The sequence below is a fragment of the Xenopus laevis genome, chromosome 9_10L (genome assembly GCF_017654675.1).
Source record: "Xenopus laevis strain J_2021 chromosome 9_10L, Xenopus_laevis_v10.1, whole genome shotgun sequence".
Classification (NCBI taxonomy): domain Eukaryota; kingdom Metazoa; phylum Chordata; class Amphibia; order Anura; family Pipidae; genus Xenopus; species Xenopus laevis.
In genome coordinates this window covers 629,483-651,923 of record NC_054387.1, presented here as the reverse complement: position 1 = coordinate 651,923, position 22,441 = coordinate 629,483, and the positions used below count along the sequence as shown (strand labels likewise).

General features: G+C 41.1%; 1 protein-coding gene across 1 annotated transcript in view; it reads right to left on the bottom strand.

The window, feature by feature from the left end:
• kcnh4.L (potassium channel, voltage gated eag related subfamily H, member 4 L homeolog) overlaps positions 1–22,441 on the bottom strand; it is a 54,480-nt gene that overhangs the window by 20,493 nt on the left and 11,546 nt on the right. Inside the window, exon 2 of the mRNA XM_018234682.2 lies at positions 629–862. Within this exon, the coding sequence (XP_018090171.1) occupies positions 629–862 (234 nt within the window). The remainder of the gene's footprint in view (positions 1–628; positions 863–22,441) is intronic.

Sequence of the window (22,441 nt, the reverse complement as noted above, 5' to 3'; positions counted from 1 at the left end):
CCAGGGTACTTTGTGACAGATTGCCATGAAGGGGTCAGGAAGGAATTATCCTAATTGGCTTCACAGCACTAGAGTTTTTGCCTTCCTCTGGAGTACCATTATTTGTGTTGGTCAATAGTACTTACCTGGTACAGCTGCAGTTCTTGGGTTGTTGATGTGATATGGCATCAGTACGGCTCCATGAGCAAAAAGACGGTTACAGTGCAGGCCTACCCTTGTTTAGTCACTGGTGTGGATCAGACTTTGAATGCATCGTCTTAGCGGGTTAGCGCCTTTTACTTATAATGTTGGGAGCATGATCCCTGCTCCCCAGTTTTATGCTATGGGCAGTGAGCCCATGTTTGTAGTAGAAGCTGCAGCTGGGGTCAGGGTGTACCAGGGTGACCTCCACAGATTTTGCCACCATGTATGTCTCAGTATCGTTAATTCTGTATAGTAGGGACACACTATGGGGGGGGGGTCCTTTGCCTTTTTCATAGCAGTTCCTGACCCAAAATAAGCAAAGGAAATCTCTTTATTGACTTGAGTTTGTCATTAGCTGGGGTTGAAGTAGGAATACCTGACCTACTGCCCTTCACATTAAGCTTCATCATCCCTGACACCCAACGAGAAGGTTATGAGCACCCACCATCCTTCTTGTAGAGACAGACTTCCGCCTGGTATTCCTGCTTCTCTTCCAGGGCCCTTTCGATGTCTTGGATGACGTTGTCGCTGGTCTCCACTCCGTACAGAAAGCGACAGGTGCAATTCTTCTGCATGACCTCCGTCCGGCCAAAGCCTGTGAGATCACAAAAGCCATCGGAGCAGTAGACAATGGGAAAGCCGTGGTGCACCTGGGCATTGGCCAGCAGAAAGTTGCTGTCTGTGGGACACAAAAACAGATCCTCGTCACTTACTGCCGTACATGAGGATTCAACGAGTGTTACAATTCAAAATAAAAATGGTTGTTCACCTTTAGGTCAACCTTTTTGTGTTTATAGAATGTCTGGGAGGGTTATTTACTAAAAATCCAAATTTTTCTGATTATTTAAATAGAAAAAAAAGTCAGACAAAACTATAATCCACCATTTGATCTTATTTATTTAATTAATTAATTTAATTTATTTAATTCCAGAGCAGACCACAGAAACTTCAAAATAGGAGAGGGACCTCTGCCATTGACTTATACACAACCTCAGCAAGGGGTCCGTTTACTAAAGTGCGGTAAATCTGACCTTTACGTTTCCGCATGTTATCGCTGAGAATATTTTTCCTGCCAGAATATTCGCAGCGACTAAGTTTACTAAACAGCGATGCGCTCAGAAGTCATTGCGATCACTTGCGGTAACTACGTTAACGGACCAGCTTACGTTAGCGGTAATTTTAGCGAGCTGCGAATTTTCTGGCGACAAATTACGTTATTGGGAATATTTATGCTATAAAATAGTCTTGTTTTATGGTGGTTATGGTGGTTATGGTGGTTAACCAAAAAAAGTGTAGTAGTTATCCACTTTGTAATTTCAGCCATCTGGTTGCTAAGGTTCCAATTCCCCTAGCAACCATGCACTGATTTGAATAAGAGACTGGAATATGAATAGGAGAGGCCTGAATAGAAAGATGAGAAATATAAAGCAGCAATAACAATACATTTGTAGCCTTACAGAGCATTTGATTTTAGATGGGGTCAGTGACCCCCATTTGAAAGCTGGAAAGAGACAGAAGAAAAAGGCAAATAATTTAAGAGCTATAAAAAATAAATAATGAAGACCAATTGAAAAGTTGCCTAGAATTAGCCATTTTATAACATTCTAAAAGTTCAGAAGCACCCGTTTAATTCCATGAGCCAATCAGGAGCAGTGTGTGTGTCTAGGAGCCCAGTATGTAAGTGATTGGACTTCTATTGTTTATTATCCATTGTAACATTTGTTTTTTTGCTTTGGCTTCATATATGAGCCTTCAGAGATGTTCCTCCTCCTCCTCCTCCTCATCAATATAATCCAGTTGTACAACTGATGAAACTCACGACTGTCTTCTATTTAATTCTCATCCTGTATTTTATTGTTCCTCTATTGTACAATGTCCGCTCCGTGTTTGGGACATACAGGGTGCGCTGACCCACTGTGATAAGGGGTTAATAATAAGAGTAACAAGGGGTTAACAACAAGGGGTTAAAGAGCCATTATTAGATGAGCCCGGCGCCCGCTGATTATAAAGTGTCAGTAAGTGGAGAGAGAAAATAACAAGTGGGCAAATATGTTGTTATGGGAACTTTCATTATGAGAGCCGAGAGGTTAAAAGGGGAACTGACAGATTAGAAAAGGTTTTTGGCTGTTAATGTATAGCAGTATAGAGTATATATAGTTACACAGTTAAATCGGGTTGAAAAAAAACAAAGTCCATCAAGTGGAACCCCTCCAAATGAAAACCCAGCCCCATACACACACCCCTCCCTACTGTCACATAAATGATATATCCCCATATCTATACTAACTATAGAGTTTAGTATCACAATAGCCTTTGTATTATGTCTGTCCAAGAAATCCTCCAAGTCCCTCTTATAATCATTAACTGAATCATCACCCGGCAGTGCATTCCCCAACCTCACTGTCCTCACTGTGATGAACCCCCTACTCTGTTCCTTTAAATGAAACTTCTTTTCCTCTAGTCTGAAGGGGAGGCCTCTGGTACGTGATTCTCTTTATGGGTAAAAAGGTCCCCTGCTATTTGTCTATAATGTCCTCTAATGTACTTGTAAAGTCTAATCATGTCCCCTCACAAGCGCCTTTTTTCCCCCAGAGAAAACAACCCCAACCTTGTCAGTCTCCCCTCATAATTTAACTCTTCCCTCCCTCTAACCAGTTTAGTTGCACTTAGTCTCTGCACTCTCTCCAGCTCATTTATATCCCTCTTAAGGACTGGAGTCCAAAACTGCCCCCATACTCCAGATGAGGCCTCACCAGGGACCTATAAAGAGACACAATTATGTTTCATCCCTTGAGTTAATGCCCTTTTTTATACAAGAACTTTATTTGCTTTAGTAGCCACAGAATGACACTGCCCAGAATTAGACAACTTGTTATCTACAAAGACCCCAAGATCCTTCTCATTTAAGGAAACTCCCAACACACTGCCATTTAGTGTATAACTTGCATTTATATTATTTTTGCCAAAGTGCATAACCTGCATTTATCTACATATATAGTATATAGAGTATACAGTATATAGAGTATAGAGTATATAGCAGTAATAGAGTATATAGCAGTATATAGAGTATATAGTATATAGCAGAATAGAGTATATAGCAGTATATAGAGTATATAGTATATAGCAGAATAGAGTATATAGCAGTATACAGTATATAGAGTATATAGCAGTATAGAGTATATAGCACAGCGTGGGCACCGTCGTCCCTTCCCACCTTACACTTTATTCTCTTATATAAAAATAAAGTACATTGTGCCAGTCCCCCAGTCTATATTCATGGGATCATTGGCTCAGACAAATCACAATCATCTCCCCTGATACAACCATAAAACACCAGTAAAACATCTGCCTCTTATTTATGGAAATTCAGTCCTTATTGACCAACCTAAATGTGACTGAACTACACCCTGTGCACTTGTTTTACCAGCAAACTCCTCTCTTCTGTCACTAAAGTGCCACCAGTGTTGTACAACCACATAATATCAATGATACCCAGACTAGATACAGCTTGGAACATGCACCCACCAGCCACATGTGATGCCCATTAGCCATCTCTGATACCCACCAGCCACCTCTGATAGCCACCAGTCACATGTGATAGCCACCATCATGTCAGTCTAAAGGAAATGTCCATCCTTGGAGCACATTGCACAGTACAGCTATAGGATTCACATCTACAAACCTGTTATTGAGAAAGCTCCGAATTACGATTGGTCTTTTTTTTTTTTATTCGAATTTTGAAGTTATGGGAGTTTAAAAAAACTCATTACTTCGAAATTTGACCCTTGATAAATCTGCCCCTGAATGTAACGTCAGTCTAATGATTGTAGATCTGTCACTTGCTGAACTGTAAATCACTATATTCACTATATATACACATACAGTACATACAGTATACGCTGAATCACAAGATTATACATATATATATATATAGCGTTCATGTTGGGCCTGCACTACTGATAAGAAAAGTGTTAGGTGCCTGGGTGATATCAGCAAAGTGAGTAAGATATACTGGAAAAAGTCGAGAACTCACAGGTCTTGAGATGCAAGAAAATCGGTGACATTTATTGAAAATAAATAACTGATGTTTCGGCTAATCCTATAGCCTTTCTCACTTTGGTCTTAGAGACAGACCGAAACGTTGCCTAGTTCTGTTTTAATTTATTTAATAAACATGAAGTTTTAACTTATTGAAAATCCTGGTGTGCACCTTTCTTATTGGATAGTATATATATATATATATATATATATATATACATACACACACATACAGTGTACGTGAATATCAAGATTATATATATATATATATATATATATATACACACACACACACAGTATATGTAAATAACAGGATTATATATATATATACACATACAGTATACGTGAATAACAAGAGATATGTCAGCCACTGCCACTTGCAACCCTTGTGTTAATGAAAAAGAAATGTGGGTCAACTGATGGTTTTATCTACAGTGTCAGCAAATAATAAGGAAAGTGCCTACACAGGCTTTTTATTTCATTATTATGTTCTCTAAGGAGAGTTAAACTGAGCGGCAATTTTCTATAAATATTTTAATAGGAAAACTCATTTAATTAAACAACCATTTAGGTTTGACGCGGAGCAAGTGGCGTCTCTACATGTTTAATTCCACCGCAGCCCCAAATTCTGGGCTTTAAATGCAGAAGTCTGGCTATTAATAGCCCTGAGTGACACATAACGTCTCATTGTGATGGACTGACGTGGAATTATACATAGTGTTGCACTAATGACTATATACACTATAATACGCTGTTACACTAATGATTATATACACTATAATACGCTGTTACACTAATGATTATATACACGTTAATACGCTGTTACACTAATGACTATATACACTATAATACGCTGTTACACTAATGACTATATACACTATAATACGCTGTTACACTAATGACTATATATACTATAATACGCTGTTGCACTGACTATATACACTATAATACACTGTTACACTAATGACTATATACACTATAATACACTGTTACACTAATGACTATATACACTATAATACGCTGTTGCACTGACTATATACACTATAATATGTTTGTGCAGCAAAAACCTCTTAAAGGCACAGTGACTGGAAAACAAACTGGCGATTTGATTGTGATAATAAAAGCAAATGTCTGATTGGCTGGTCTGGTGCCTATTTGCTGGCTGTTAGTAAAGGAACCCCGGAGAGTTACAAATATGAAGTGCGACACATTTGTAGAAGCTGAAATATTGGCCATAAAGAGTGAAGAAGATTGATACGGACACATCATTATTCTGTCCCAGGGAACCCAACGTCTGTTATAAATGAACATTCATCTGAGAGTGTGGAATATAGGGACATATTTATAAAGGTGCTGCAGAGTGGGGGCTGGGAGGTCAGGGTCATCATTTCAATAGGCACACAAGGGCCAGTGTATAGGGTGCAGCTTTAGGAGGGGTCGGCCAATGGATACCATTATAAAAAATATCCACTTTTCTCTTTTTTTTTACCCCAGAGCCCAGCGTTGGACCCCTTTCCCCCTCTCGTATCTGAACGGCGAATATAGGGGTGTGCCTAGAGCATATGAGGCTACTGCATCTCCCTCATCTTCATTTATAATAGACATATGGGATCCGTTATCCGGAAACCCTTTATCCAGAAAGCTCCGAATTACAGAATGCCCATCTCCCATAGACTCCATTTTATCCCAATAATTCAGATTTTTAAAACGGATTTCCCTTTTCTGTGTAATAATAAAACAGTCGCTTGTACTTGATCCCAACTAAGATATAATTAATCCTTATTGGAGGCAAAACCAGCCTATTGGCTTTATTTAATGTTTATATGATTTTCTAGTAGACTTAAGGTATGAAGATCTAAAATATGGAAAGATCCCTTATCTGGAAAAACCAGGTCCCAAGCATTCTGGATAACAGGTCCCATACATGTACGTCATCCCAACTAAGATATAATTAATCCTTATTGGAAGCAAAACCAGCCTATTGGCTTTATTTCATGTTTATATGATTTTCTAGTAGACTTAAGGTATGAAGATCCAAATTAATGAAAGGCCATGTCCCATAGACTCCATTTTATCCAAATAATCCCAATGTTTAAAACTGATTTCCTTTTTCTGTGTAATAATAAAACAGTCGCTTGTACTTGATCCCAACTAAGATATAATTAATCCTTATTGGAAGCAAAACCAGCCTATTGGGGTTATTTAATGTTTATATGGTTTTCTAGTAGACTTAAGGTATGAAGATCCAAAATATGGATAGATCTGTTATCTGGAAAACCCCAGGTCCTGAGCATTCTGGATAACAGGTCCCATATCTGTACTTTTAATTCTGCAATGAAAAATGTATAGAATTTGTCATAAACTGAATTGTCTATGTATAAGACCACAGAGCTTCCTATCTATGTAGAAGTTGTATAAAGGACATGTCAGATATTTTACATCCCCATGGATTTTGTACATTCACCGGAGTCAATGGGAAGAATAAAGCGTAATCTGCGTAATTATTAAAATCGAATATACAACATTTCCTAGGTTACCAGCTTCATCACTTTCATCATCTTATTCCTGAACAATTGAATTGGCGCCACAAAGTATCACAAAGCATTAAATAAAATAATAATAATAATTAATCCTTGAAATAAGGACAACTTGTCATTATCTGTATCAATGGTTTGTTTTCTCCTGAAACCGTCCCAATGTATTAAAGCAAAGGCTAATGATGGGGTTGGTTTGCGGTTGGTCTCTTTGTAGCTGATATTAATGTCTCTATCACAAGTTTCCTAGAAATCATTATCCCGGGAAGCCCATTATTCCCAGTCTACACCTTGTAGCGCTGGAGCCGGGGGTGAATGCGACGGGTTGTTTATATGTGGGGGTCACAGTATTAACTATAAGGTCACATTTAATAGGGAGAGCGGAATTGGCTCAGGGTTATAGGGGGTCCCCAGGGCTCTGTCAAACCATTAACTCTTTCCTTTTCAACACAACTGTCGTACAAAATTAGGGTTAAAATGACCTTTAAAATGAGGGAGAATTAAATAGAAAAGATATAATGAATTGTAATGAGCAGCAGGACTGGAACATCAGCCGCTATATCGGCCTGTGATGATTTCAGACTGGGATGATTTGCTGCCAGTCCCCGGGCTAATATCTAACTATAGTACAACCCCTTCAAAATGGCAGTTTAACCTTTAGTATGACTAAATATATGTCAAGGCAAATAGTGACAGCTAATTAAACCAGTGGCTCTGCTGAATGTTCCATTGAGGATAACCGGCCCGGACTGGCAACGTGTGGCTTGTGGCAAATGCCAGAGGGGCTGCTGTAAGTTGCCATAGACAGTGTCAGGGGCCTATCGGTCCGGAAGCTTAGGAGTTAAAGTCCAACTTTGCGTTACCCAAAGGGGTCAGTCGTAAGCGAAGTCAAGTTCAGGCAAAAGTTCAATAAGGAGCAGCAAGAATCACAATCAGGGTCTGGCAGAGGGTCAGGAAACGGTAAATTAGGAATTTAGAAAACCCAGGAACACAATTCAGCAATTCCTATAATTGGCTATTGAACCCGTGACCTGAAAGTCCTTTTATTTTCAAATTTTGCGACGTCATTGCGCCGGCATCTGCCCTCGTGGGTCATGGGTGCCGCCATCTTGGATGCCGGAGACTGGAGCTCCTGACAGACAGTCACTATTTATTGGGCCTCTGTTTACCTGAAATGCAGGAGACTATTTTGAATCCCAGTCCAGACCTGGCAGATAGATGTTTTTCCTGGCACATAAAGGGGTCCGTGGCATAGACTAGGGGGGGCTGTTGCTTTGCAGCTCACAGAAAAGATGTCCCTCAGTCCTAACCCTGAACCTAAGTCTGAATCAGTAGTGAAAATCCCTAGAATATTCGGCATCAATATTGAATAATTATATAAATATATCTGAATATCTAAAAGTGAGGCAATTCAGGCCCTGTCCATGTCCACCCCAGCCAAAGAAATGTGACTCAAGCCCTGCCTACTTTCCTGTAAACCCGGCCTACTTTCCTGTAAGCCCAGCCCACTTTCCTGTAAGCCCAACCCACTTTCCTGTAAGCCCAGCCCCATGTTCCCATACTCCCCACCCACTTTCCTGTAAGCCCTGCCCCTTTTGGAGTAAACAGTCTCTCAGTGACCTGCCTATATTTGGACGAGTGGATGGTATACAATATATCAATGGAGGGGAGATCTCTGCTCTTAATTGATATTCCAGCCTCATATTTTATCAGCAATGAATATGGGAAGATTATACAGAGCAACGTGGGAAGCCTTAGCGGCGATGAGACATGAACAGTGTGAATATATATAAATATAAATATATATGAATAGAGCCCGGGGAGGGTTATAGGGAGATCAATAGATAATAGTGATATTCAGCAGTGTAATTAAAGGGAAACAGACCCTGATACGCCTGGGAGGTTCACATTAGGGAAATAACTGAAATGAGTTTATGAAAAGTGTTTTATTGTAAATTAGTGGAGCCCTATAAAGATTCTGCTGTGGGGAGTTGTAGTTCTACCAGTGGTGGGTCGTTCTGGGGAGAGATGCAAATATGTTTTTATTGAGAGCAAATGAGTGGATAAGAAAACAACAGGTGTAATTACAGGTAAGGGTTACATGAAATAATAATGTAGAGGAGTTATATGTAACATTAACAGGAGGGGCTATAGTGGGACTGATCCTGCCAGACATGAACAATATGGGGGAAGAGACGAGTGAAGAACATTTCATCTTGACTCATTGTTGGGGACACGTTGCAAAGGACCTTTTATCTCTGTCTGGCCTGGGTGCGCCCCATCCTACCCCCCAATATATATAGTATATCGTATATAGTATATTGTATATAGCTAGAGGTGGGCTTCTGGGAGATCTGATCCCTACAGTCCCATAGGGTCATTATTTCGCTTTATTCTGTGACAAATAAACCAGGAATAAAAGCTGACAAGTGAATGGGGGGAAAGAAGCCCATGTACCTGTTATTTACAAGCAGAGACTTTATTATCTCCAGGCAACAGAGATTTTAATGTTAATGAGCCTTTCACATAAAGAATAATTGATCCTAATTTGTCTTGTGGGACAGCGGCTCTGATCTAAGGACTTGTAAAGTATCCCCGAAAATAGTCACTTAATAGCCACTGGCAAATGGGTTTAAATCTTTACTCTAAAACGACATCGATTATTCTATTTATCAGAGAAGGTGCCGTTTTAAGAAAACAAAAATGGCAATTCTAATAGGAAACTGCTCAGAACAACCTGCCGCGATGGAGATAAACCTACGCACATATTAATATCAGTTAAAGAGAAAAGTCAGGATGTATAAATCTTATAAAGGCAAATGTATCTACCGGTTTTTATTCATAATGGAGGAAAATATAATAAGCAGTAAAGGAGAAACAGCAATTTCCATCACAATTGTTTTTTTTTTTATATAAGTGGATATACGGACATCTCTGTGCCCCTAGCAGTGCCGAGACCCTGATGTGATCATGTCCATGCCATTAGCTTGGCACTGTTGTGGACACACTAGAATGACGTTAGCGCTGCTTAGGTGACGTGGCTCCATACTGTCAACTTTACTGATAAAAAACCACCATTGACACCAATGCCATGACTATGGCTTCAAGGGGCCTCCTTGCCAACTCAAGAGCACTTCTCCCAACGTCTGCCCTTGCCCTAAACTTTGTGATGGGGAGAGAGAGGAAGATCCAGATGGGGAACCGGGCCTAGGTCAGCAGGGCCCATAAATGCTGAGGTCCATTACTGATGATAAACCACCATTGACACCAATGCCATGACTATGGCTTCAAGGGGCCTCCTTGCCAACTCAAGAGCGCTTCTCCCAACGTCTGCCCTTACCCTAAACTTTGTGATGGGGAGAGATAGGAAGATCCAGATGGGGAACTGGGCCTAGGTCAGCAGGGCCCATAAACGCTGAGGTCCATTAGGTTTTTTCCCAGTGTCCCAGGCCTGGATTTCCATAGACACTCACTATTTATTGGGTCTGTTGGGGTCTCTGTGTACTTGGAATGCCATGGCCTATTTTGATTTCCAGTCAAGCTCCCCCTGTAAGGAGGACTCCCTTGATAAATTCAGTTCATAGTTTGGTGTCATCCTCTCAGATATATTGATAACTAAAGACATATCAAATCCTGCATTTTAGATTTACCCAGATTGAGAATGCCGCACAAAGAATCGAGCCAATTAGCAAAACAAAATCCTAAATTTGAGGAGTTGGAGTGTGGTTGTGCCTAACAATAAATGATTGATCTATTAGGAAAACGACTCCTCTTATCGAGCGCATAAAAACAAGGGTTCAGCATCAGTTCAACGGAATGCAGAGGATTTAATCAAATCCTAATCTTGCAATCCTGGGATTTGTCCAATAGATGAGCGGAATCCTGGATTCCTCCGGTTGAATTGGTCATTTCATACAAATCGAACCATGATTTTTTCATTATCCAAATTTTGATGCATATTAGTCATTGCTTCTCTCTGTATAGCACAATTGTAACGGCTTATGTATTGTTTTTAGAAATGTGACAACCTGTCTCTTTAATTTACTAAAGACCTTTTCTATATCAAACGATATTCTTTTTACTGGAAATATTTGCTCATAACCCAATGGGGATAAATGTAAGGTCCCACACCTGGGATGTCACAATCTGCAGTCACTTATACCCTCAATGGGACTGTGTTGGGCAAATCCATAATGGAGAAGGAGCTGGGGGAACTTGTGGCTAATAAACTTGGCTGTAACAAGAAATGCCAATCAGCAGCTGCAAGGGCAAATAAAGTTTTGAGCTTCAGAGATTCATGAGAGGAGGGGGTTATCCTTCTACTTTAAGTAGACGTTTATTTAGTTTGTATCATAGAAAGTCAGCTTGGCAAGCTTGTATCTGTCACCACTATGGGCTAGATTGCTTCAAGCCATTCTCTGTTCCAGTGATCCACAACCAGTGTCTCAGGAGCATCATGTTGCTCACCAACCCCTTGGATGTTGCTCCCAATGGCCTCAAAGCAGGAGCCTTTTTTGAATTCTGGGGTTGAAAGCAAGTATTGCATAAAAAACAGATTTATGGCCAAATAGAGCCAGTCCAGATAGGGGCTACCAAATAGCCAGTCACAGCCCTTATTTGGCACCCGCAGGGACTTTTTCATGCTTGTTTTGCTCAAGGGTAAAAAAGGTTGGGGACCTCTGCTCTACTAGGACCAAGGTAGAAGGATAACATTTTTGCTTGAGGAGGCTTCTAATATAAGCCATTCTATTGGCACTTTCTACAAATACATAGCAGTTGATCTCTCTTGTTAGGGCTTAGCTTAACTTTTTAAGGTAACAAGACAAACTTGAAGCCAGTGCATAGAGAAAGTCCCTACACAAATTCTCCTTATGCTCCAATATTGCAATTTAACATCAAACCACAGCAACCTGTATGTCGTAACATTTTGAGCAGATTATCATAATGATTATCATGATTCCATCACCATGTAAAATGTTTGCAATGGTTTTCATCCAATGTTAGCCAAGGAAGGCATCTCATTTCTCAGTGTTACTCTACAGCCATGATCCCCAACCAGTGGCTCAGGAGTAACATGTTGCTCTCCAACCCTTTGGATGTTGCTCTCATCGGCCTCCAAGCAGGTGCTTATTTTTGAATTCTTGGCTTAAAGGGAAGCTTTAGTTGTATAAAAACCATGTGTATTGCCAATTGAAGCCTCCTGTTGGCTGCAAGTCAACATAAAAGCTACCAATGCCCAGTCACAGCCCTTATTTGGAAGCCCCATGAACTTTTTGTATGTTTATGTTGCTCTCCAACATTATTTTACACTTTAACGTGGCTCACCGGTACAAAGGGTTGAGGACCCCTGCTGTACAGCATTGTGATTGGCTAACTTTGCCACCGCACATTTACTTGGTTTAGGATCGTATTCAAGATCGTTAGTTACTTATTACTGTACCTTCTATTTAATATCCTTCACATGTAATAACTAAGCTCCTAAGGGGAGAAGGAATGTGGATGTCACAGAAGAAGAATGTTTCCTACCACAAATGGTTCTTGAATGAAATTACTGAAGCACCGATGATGCTCCCTGACTATTTCTTCCTTATCATTAAGCTAGAAAAGTGGCAAACTGAATTCAGGCTTAATTGACTCATCTGTAAGGAGCAGAAGCCGCAGTTGATTTAATAAATGTATGGGAGGTTCTTTTAAACAGCAGGCAATTTAGAAAAGATACTGCAGCTCCTAAGCACCCCCTGTCTCAGATGTTTTGCAACGTGCCGCATTTAATGGCTGCCTGTTTGAAGCCGCACTCCAGTGCCATCTGACAGGCCAGGGAGCTGCTCCATGATGACAACAGGACAGGCACTTTTACTGGAGAAATCAAGAGGTTTGTGAGAAGAAAGAGCTGCAAAATGAAAAATTTCTTAGAAATGGCAGATCAGCAAAAAAAAGGGGGACTTGTCTTTGAAGGGCAGAAAAAAGGGTGACCAAAGGGTGACAGTCTATAAACCTACAGTCTATGCCAGTGATCCCCAACAAGTAGCTCGTGAGAAACATGTTGCTCCTCAACCCTTGGATGTTGCTTCCAGTGGCCTCAAAGCAGGTGATTATTTTTGAATTATTTTTGAATTCCAGACTTGGAGACAAGTTTGGTTGTATGTGACTATGAAGATTTTCAATCAGGGTTGGAACTAGTTTTAGGCTACAGGTTGTATAGAAACCAGTTATACTGCCAAACAGAACCTCCTGTAGGCTGCCAGTCCACATAGGGGCTACCAAATAGCCAATCACAGTCCTAATTTGTTATCCCCGGGAACTTTTTGCATGTTTGCGTTGCTCCCCAACTGTTTTTACATCTGAATGTGGCTCACGGGTAAAAAAGGTTGAGTAGCCCTGGTCTATGCTAAAAGAACTACCAATGAGACTTTACATATCACTTATAGGAATACATGGTGTTTATGAATCAGACTTGCAGTGAATGCAAGTACATTAGTCATTCTCAGGCTCTACCAAAAGAAGGCATGGCTTTTTTAGAAATCTATTTATGGACTTTTTTAAAAAGTGAAGTCGCCATGTGATCTTTGGACCCCACTTACTGAAGGGGTGGTCAGTGCTGGAGAACCTGCGGTGGAGGTGGGCCTCACTAGGAAAAGTTAGGATTTGTAACATCTTCCTCTAGGAGTAAGAGAGAGGATAGATTGTAAATCATTTCTACACGTCTGTTCGTTACATATCACTGAATCTGAACATTTTCTAGGTTTCTGAGGTTTTCTAGAAGGCACCCGTGTCCTTGAGCTAAAAAAAATCATGAAGCTCTAGATGCTTCTGAAAGGCACTTGTGTCTACACAAAATGAAGAGAATGGACTTCCAGAAAGTGTGACAATGAGAATAAAAGCAAATCTTGTAGGATAAACCAGTACTTATAAACCACTCCAGAACGGATCTCCCACTCACACGCCAATATTGTAACTTGTATCTTCAAATAAGTCACTGAAAGAGGAGTCTAATGCTGCTTAAAACATGTGATTTGTCTGGCTCACTGGGACTTATAGCTGCAATAATCTCTGACTAATGACACTGCAATGGAAGCTTTCATTTCTCTTCATTTCTTCATTGACTTGAACCAACTATTATTAACAGCGATGGTTATAGAAGTGTGGGAAGCTGCTCTTTTAGGCTGGAAATATTTACAGAACCATAATAATCAGGGTTGGAACTGTTGATGGGCGAATAAATTCATCAAGTCCGAATTCGCATCGAATTTCTGCGTTTTGCCGCCAGCGAATAAATTCGCAAAACTCCTGTGACATACATGCATCGGAAAAGTCGTTTGCGTCAAAACTGTTGCACATCAACACTATTTGGACGCTCATTGACGTTTGACAACATTGATGCAAACGTCAGAATTGACCCGGGCATCAAAAGCTTTAAGTTAGTGAGTGGGGGGCAGACAGGAGAAGTTTTACCTTGGATACCAATATCTAATCTGCTTTACATTCTTCCAGCCTAAAAATTCCCTTGTAAGCACTTTCCTTCCCTCCCCAATTCTACAAACTGACACAGAACTGGGCCTGAGATATCCCAGCAGAACTGCCAGTGTTTCCCAGTAGTGGAATGAAATAGTTTGTGTGGCTGGAAGAGAAATTCCCTGTATTATGTGGAGCAATGGCAGGTATTACAGACAGGTCAGAATATAAAGCAACGGATTGACATCAAGTAATTTTATGAAATACTGGAGAGCGTTGTGGGAACATTATACAGAGACATAAGAGAAGATCTATAGAAAGACGTAAGTATCAAATGGAGGAATTGTAAAAGATCATCAGATGTTGAGTTTATTGCAGGATTATGGAGAAAAGGTTTTCATTCAGCGACACTTGATTGGCACAACTGGGTACAAAATGCCCTGTTTAACTCTTTATCTTCTGAAATATGATGGACTCCCCATAGTGCAATGTTTTACTTGTGCATCATTCAGATATATAAGATATGACGACGGGTCCCCCTCAACTCTGCCACCAGATTTAGCTGTCAGTCTGTCGCCAGCAGGCGGGGAGAGTCTTTTATAGAATGTACAAAGTTTACAGGGCATTTGTTAAAAATACATCGGCATCCAAGAGCCCCAATATATCTTGTAGTAAATACAGACCTGACTGGCTCAATGTCTCATTCATTGGCACAAGTCACTTTGGTCCATGACATGCAAGCCTCAATAATGTTCCCTATGCAGTTTGGGTGGGTCTCCATAATCTCCTTTAATCCAGTTACAATAGAAAATGTTAATGCACAGAAGACCACACATAAAGCTGCAGCTCCCCTTATTATAATGCAGCCGAGAAGCAGCGCTGCATGTGATTGGCAGCCGAGGTGCAGCGCTTCATGTGATTGGCATTCGAGATGTAGCGATGCATGTGTTTACCAGCCGAGATGCAGCGATGCATGTGATTGGCAGCCGAGGTGCAGCGCTGCATGTGATTGGCAGCCGAGATGCAGCGATGCATGTGATTGGCAGCCGAGGTGCAGCGATGCATGTGATTGGCAGCCGAGGTGCAGCGCTGCATGTGATTGGCAGCCGAGGTGCAGCGATGCATGTGATTGGCAGCCGAGATGCAGCGATGCATGTGATTGGCATTTGAGATGCAGCGATGCATGTGATTGGCAGCCGAGGTGCAGAGATGCATGTGATTTGCATTCGAGATGCAGCGCTGCATGTGATTGGCAGCCGAGATGCAGCGCTGCATGTGATTGGCATTCGAGATGCAGCGATGCATGTGATTGGCAGCAGGACTGAGTTTGTTGTAGGGTTTGAAAGGTTCACATGTCACTGCAAACTCGAAATGATTGTCGATGAAAGATCAATGAAACGTCAGTGAGTGGATTGTTTGGGTTAAGGAGCAGGACTAGAGAATAGTGGAGCCGAGCTGAGGCTGATGCACAATCCATTGTCACATTGGGAATAAGTAGGGCAGGTTTTGTAGCAGAAAAATGATGATTCAGCTGTAGAGCTTAGGTGTTCTGGGTGCTGTGATTTATAGGATTCTACACGAGATTTGGGGGGGAGAGGATTTGGCTTTTAACAACAGAAACAGGTATCAAAGGCCGTATGTAATATTGGGCTTTATAGAGACTGGATTAAAGGCAAAGTAGCTCCTGGAACGTAAGTGATTCCTAGAGGAAATATAATTGTGCCCAGAAAAAAGTTCAGTAGATATTTGTGGAACGGGCACCAGCTATTTCTCAACTACAAATCCCAGCATTTCCCATTAGCACCTATTTCTATAACAGTAGTAGGTCACGAGCCGCTGATCCACAAAGTGACTATAAAGAAATAAATAATTGGGTCCGGGCAAGCTGTGCTGGTTGGAAACAGTCCTGAATCTCTTTGCCAGCCACCAATATGGGCACATCATGCCTTGGTCACATGTCACATTCAATGACCCATGGGTATTGGACACCCCCTTGTATCTATATTCTATATTTGTCCATTGCATGGAAACTATGGACTTGGCTTCCCCCCCACAATTATGCTGGGATTCTGGACAAAAAACCTAAATTGTGGAAAAAATCATTACACCTCACTGGCGCCTATTGTTGCAAAGAAAGTTACAACCAAAGTCTTCTGGTGTTTTAGCATTGGAGAGTTCAGGAGTTGGCCCCGCTATAGGATGCTGGGAGTTCTAATTCTACAACAACTGTCTCACCAAAGCTTCATTATCACTGCCTCAGGGATCTGGAATATGAGCCTTCTCTTCAGTTTCATTCCTTCTTTAGATGAACATTTGCTCCACTGACGGTGCGGATTCTTCTGTGAGCTCCAACCTGTCTCCTTCCAGCCCCAGCTGACCCTGCACTGCCGCTAGAAGGTTCAAACTGTCATTTTTACTCAACATACAAAAAGATGGCATTTAGCTGTTCCACTATTATGCGGCTTTGTGGAGCACTAACACACCCACGCTCGGTGCTCAACGTCACTGTGGGAAATCTTGTAGTCACGCAGGTTCCCACCTCTACAAAACTCTCACTTTCCTTTCTGATTTCTGTAGAACAAAGTAAAACTAGTGAGTACTATTGACGAGCACAAAAGCAAATATACATTGACTTTCTTCCATCTCTGAATGCCTGGCGTATCCCTGTATTGTGGATTGTTACCCCCCGTGTACTCTCATGACGAGGCTTTGTTGGCTACTTCTAAAGAGGCTTCATGTGGATGTGGAGTTGATACTATCAGGAATGATTTCTATTTCTCCTCCTCCTCCTCCTCAGTGTCACCTCCTGCTGCCAGAAGCTCTCGCTTCCCTTTGTTTGGTGTTTCTGAACCTCTAGCCTACCTTTTAGTTAACTAATATTGCTCTAAACTCAATCCCTAAACTTTTTTTGCTCAAACACCAAACCTCAACATTGATTTCAGTGAATGCACAAAACTCCCAGTATTTTTCAACCCTGTAGGATTGACTTGCTCATCCATTTTCATTCCCTCCTATCGTTCCACAGCTTGAAGGCTTTTCTAACTTACTATTTCCCCCAAGTGCAATACTTTATGAACCCTTTGCAGCTCATCTTTTATTCCTCCATGACAATGTATGCTGAACTTTATTTTAAGCCTCCCTTAAAGGTCCAGGCTTTGGTCCAAGCCCTGCTTACTTCATGACAAGCTCAAGAGTATAGGAAAATCTATATCTATAGGGTTATACATGTTGGTCATTTAGCCTTAGTTCCAAGAATATCTAGGAGACACCAAATTGGCCTCCAGACAATGTCTTGCCGGTGTTGACCTGTGCCTCTGATTTGGAATATTCCTTAACTGCCATGAGCCTGTTTTTGGGCTTCTGAGCTTTGGCAGCTTTTGCCATCACACTGACCTCCCACAGCCTTGACCTTGGCCTGTATGTGAGTCCCTTTCCCACATGGGTCTTGACTTCCAGGCCTGAGACCCTTGCAAGGTCACTTATCCCTGGTGTACTTTTTGTTTTAAAAAAATTTTCACTGTATTTAGCATGAAGAGATGGTCATCTTTTAACATCCTCACCCAACACTGCATAGTTCTTCTTCTTGCTTTAGTGAAAACACATTAACTACCAATTCATAGACTATTTGCAAATGCCAATCTGACAATCTTATACTCTGACTTCTGGTTCTTGTTATCACCAGGGCTAAATTCACCCAAATCTCTGTTCCATTTCCCAATACTATAGCCAGGTCCCTATCTCACCAGTGTATCTAGCTATACTTTCCTCAATTCCTAATGTTGTGTTTAATTGTGTTAAAGGAAGCAAATATGGTGCTCACTTGGGAACGTGTAGAGGTCCAAGTGTCAGGCCTGAACCTGTAGTTCATGAAGTAGAAAACACAACTGTAAATGAGCCAAACTGCAACACCGCACAAAACAGCCGAGAAGCACAGAATGAAATTCACAATTACTGATCAGACCTATGGCCTGACACATTTTCTCTACAAGAACCTTAATCACAGGCTCCTTAATTACAGGCTGCCATGATTACCCCTGCCATTGAGTCCCCGTGGATGAAACCCATTAGGCTGTAGGTCTGATCAATAAAGACTTCTCAATAACATTGTGAGATTCACACCTGTTTTGTATTCCGCTCATCCAGTCTTACCTCTATCTTGTTCCATCACTATAATATGTCCTCCCCTTCCACCACAAGCTGAACTCTACATACATGCAAGGTCATGCTCAGTTCCTTCCTTAATCATTTTTGGTGTTTAACACGTAGGGGCTGATATATTCACGCTCCAGCACTCGCTTCCTAAAATAATGCATGAGTTCCTCAACTCTTTCATTGTTCTTTCTTTTGATAGGGACACAGATAAAAAAAAATTAAAGGTTTAGGGAGTGCCAATAATAAGAGACCAAACACCAAAGACAAATTATTAGTGGCCTCAGCTCCATCCTCTTTCGACTGCTTGGGCCCATAGTCTTCTATACACAGTAGAACACGGTCATCTCTATGAACTCGTACCCAGACCATAATCTTACTTTTCCCATTAAATGCATCTGCCTCTGGAGATCCTCCTTTGTGCTACTACAACTTGATTACAAATAACCACTCGTTGGATGGAACAAGCCATACCATGTAGGGTCAATAAAATCAAAATCCCTTTTGTAGCACATGGCTTTGCCCATGATTTATTCTTTGTTTCACTTTATTCATCATCTCCCTGCAGAGAGAGTCTCCTTTTCAGTCTTTTTAGATGGACCATTGGTACCCCCCCCTCCAATTTCTAGGGTTGATGTGGCAGCTGGCAGACTTTGGAAGGGCTTTCAGTATAGAAGAGGGTCTTTCAAATGACATAAATGATAAATTGATGCCTTTTCGTCTGCCTGGCTTCCAATGAAACTCTTTAGTAGAAATTGTCCATGCAAAGCACACAGAGCAGTCACCGGTACAAAGCCACGAGACGAGGCTTATTATCACCTCCCTATCAGGAACGTCACTGGCTGCAAAGGAGAAGCTAAAAGATAACAATCAGCACAATTTGCTTAAGACAATTTGGAGGCAGATTATTGTACTTGACTTGATTGCTTTTGGGAGCTTTTATCCATGAGCGCTCCCAATGTTGGTTTCCATTTTTAGCATTATTCCATCACCGCATCCCAAAGTGGGGGAGAATGGAAAACCCTTCTGTGCTGTATTAATGTAGCTCTACCCTCCAGTGACTACGGAGTAATATTCCGGCAGCAGGCCTAACCTATATAATGCAGCTCATTTCACCTAGAAATACAGGGATTCATTTAGCTTCCCCCATCCCCCAAGCTTCATAAAGAGCTAAAAATAAAGAGGTCCGCCATAGAGTGTGCCAGGACCCGAAAGAGAATCTCTCAGGATTCAAACAGCTGCAGATTTCCCAGGAAGAAAATCCAGGTACTGACCTAGTTACATGAACATTTTATAGAAACGATCAATCTAGTGGGGTCACAGCCCCGTGGCTTACAGGAACCACGTGGCCCCTTTTAATCAGGAAAATGTGAAATAAGCAGTGGAACGTCAACTTGAAGTCCACAAAAGGAGCATTTTAAGAAATGGGCGAAGAAACCAGGACAGGGGGACTCACCATCTCCTCTAACGTTTGACTTGATATGAAACATAACCATGTTCATTTATTATCCTTGTTCATTTTTATTAAATTTCTAGATATTATATCCTTGCATCAATGTGGCTTGAGGGTTTTCCAACCTGGGGCAGCTGGTGTGTTATACTTAAACTCCCAATACAAATGGAAAGGCTAAGGATGCAGATAAGATTTGTTCTAAACAGAAGTCTAGGGATGACTACAGTTATTTAGATTTATAACTGAATTTAACTAAAAATGTCCAATCAAATGGGGGGGGTGAATCAGTTTTGATTAGGGATGCACCGAATCCAGGATTCGGTTCGGGATTCGGCCTTTTTCAGCAGGATTTGGATTCGGCCGAATCCTTCTGCCCGGCCGAACCGAATCCGAATCCTAATTTGCATATGCAAATTAGGGGCAGGGAGGGAAATTGCGTGACTTTTTGTCAGAAAACAAGGAAGTAAAAAATGTTTTCCCCTTCCCACCCCTAATTTGCATATGCAAATTAGGGTTCGGATTCAGTTCGGTATTCGGCCGAATCCTTCGTGAAGGATTCGGGGGTTCGGCCGAATCCAAAAAAGTGGATTCGGTGCATCCCTAGTTTTGATACCTTTTTAATGTGCCAGAAAATGGGATTGATTTGCCACCTTATCAGGGAAGGGTTAACACCATTCATTTCTTTTTTCTTTCTCTATCCCTATAAATAGATGTGTTAATTTTTCTCCAAGGGTTTGACACAGGAAGAAACACACTGTATAAATATATCTGTATCGCTTTCCCATTAAAATCAAATGAAAGTAAAACCCACACAGATAAATACATTTAAAAAAAAAAGAAATATGTCTATATAGAAAACAGTGTTATCGACTGACGCAGGAATAAATTAATATATTTGTTCCCCAAGGAGAAGCACACACTGAACTATATAGCAAATGAAAAAGCTGAATAAGTCAAGAAGCGATTCTTTAGATATTCAGAAACAAATGATGAAGCTCCTGGGAGTAATGGAGAAGACATTGTGAGTAACATTGTATCAAGTCATTAGTAATGATGTAATTACGTTCATTAAGTAACGTGCCCGCTCATTTTAACCAGTGCCACTTTGTCTCCTAGTTCCACTATAATCCCTGGTTCTGCACAGGTTCTGGAGTATCAATAAAATATGGTTCCAGGTAGCCAAGGGTTGGAAATACAAGTTCTATGGTTTTAACTCATAATGCTGCATTTTCCTCCCAGAATTTCAATGTAATTGGTACATTTTCTGTGCAAAATGGCTTGTGATTGGGTTCAAGTCTGGTGTCTATTGACACAACCCACCGAGGGAGTTCGGGAGCTACCGGCAAGTCCAGGGTGGTGGTAGTTCCAAGGTTCCCCATCATCCATTCCAGTAACAGACACAGGGTTGGACTGGGCCAGAGGGACAATGGGAAAAAACCAATCGGCTTGAAGCTCTTTGCTCTTTGCTTGAAGCCCTTGGAGCAGCTTTTGACCTCTCTCCCTGGCCCACTGCGTGGCTTCAAGAGAAAGAAGGTCCACCATGGAGTGTGCCAGGACCCATAAGGGGTCGGAGTGGGGTTGCATCTGGGGTGGATTAGACCAACGCTGAACAGACGTATACTTATATAGATACAAAACTAGGGTTAGGGGTAAAATCACACACACAATATATTATTTAAACCACTATCTATATCTCAAGTAACCATCACAAATAAGTCAGAGGGAATAGAATTGGGCACATGGATGAATAGGGAACGATGCAGTTAAATAGCAAAATAATAACCGTTTGGTTAATGTCTCAGACAATTTGATGCTCTTGCAATATTCTCATAGTACTGAAAATAACTCACAAGCTCCAGAAATATATCCTATTTTAGAACAGAGCAGAGGACACTTAACACAGAGCCTTAAACTATATCACAGCGGTGCTAAACTGCAAATAAAATCAAAAGATGGTCTCGCATTGGAAAACCTTGGAAAGCAAACGTTTGTGCCAAAAACAGACATGTTGTGGGTATGACTGCACCCCGCAGTGAGGATGCACCCCAGTGGGACAACTGAATTATTGTCAACCGTGTGATTGTCTTCTATAAATCTGCACTGTAGTAAGGCTTGTGCGTCATTTGCATTGCACCCAAAATAAGGGCTAATTATAGGGTGGGGGTGTTTTGGCAATTACTCACGGCACTAATCCTTTGCACACAGCTGCTCAATGAAACCAAACTTGTCCGAGATAAGGAAAGGCCAAACTATAGCCCCTTTATAAGAGAAGGATCATTTCATTTCTATTTTCCTTAAAACCAGTGCTGTTCTGTGTGCATTTAAATGTTGTTTAATGGTTGTATAACAGTGTGAGATAATAATAATAATAATAATGACAGCAAAAATACCACTGGTTCCATAGGTTACTCACAGCTTAAACTCTACCTGGTATTCGTAAATAAATAAATAAACGAGGGGGCAATGCCGAATCCCCAAGAGATTAAAAACCAAGGAGGGACCATGAATTAGGTTTATAATGTAATTATTGAGATCTAACGCTGGGCCTATGGCACTTAATAAGTACTTGGCTTATATCTGTTTATTGGAGGATTTGGGAAATAGATTTTGTTAAAATTCCAGGCAGACTGTA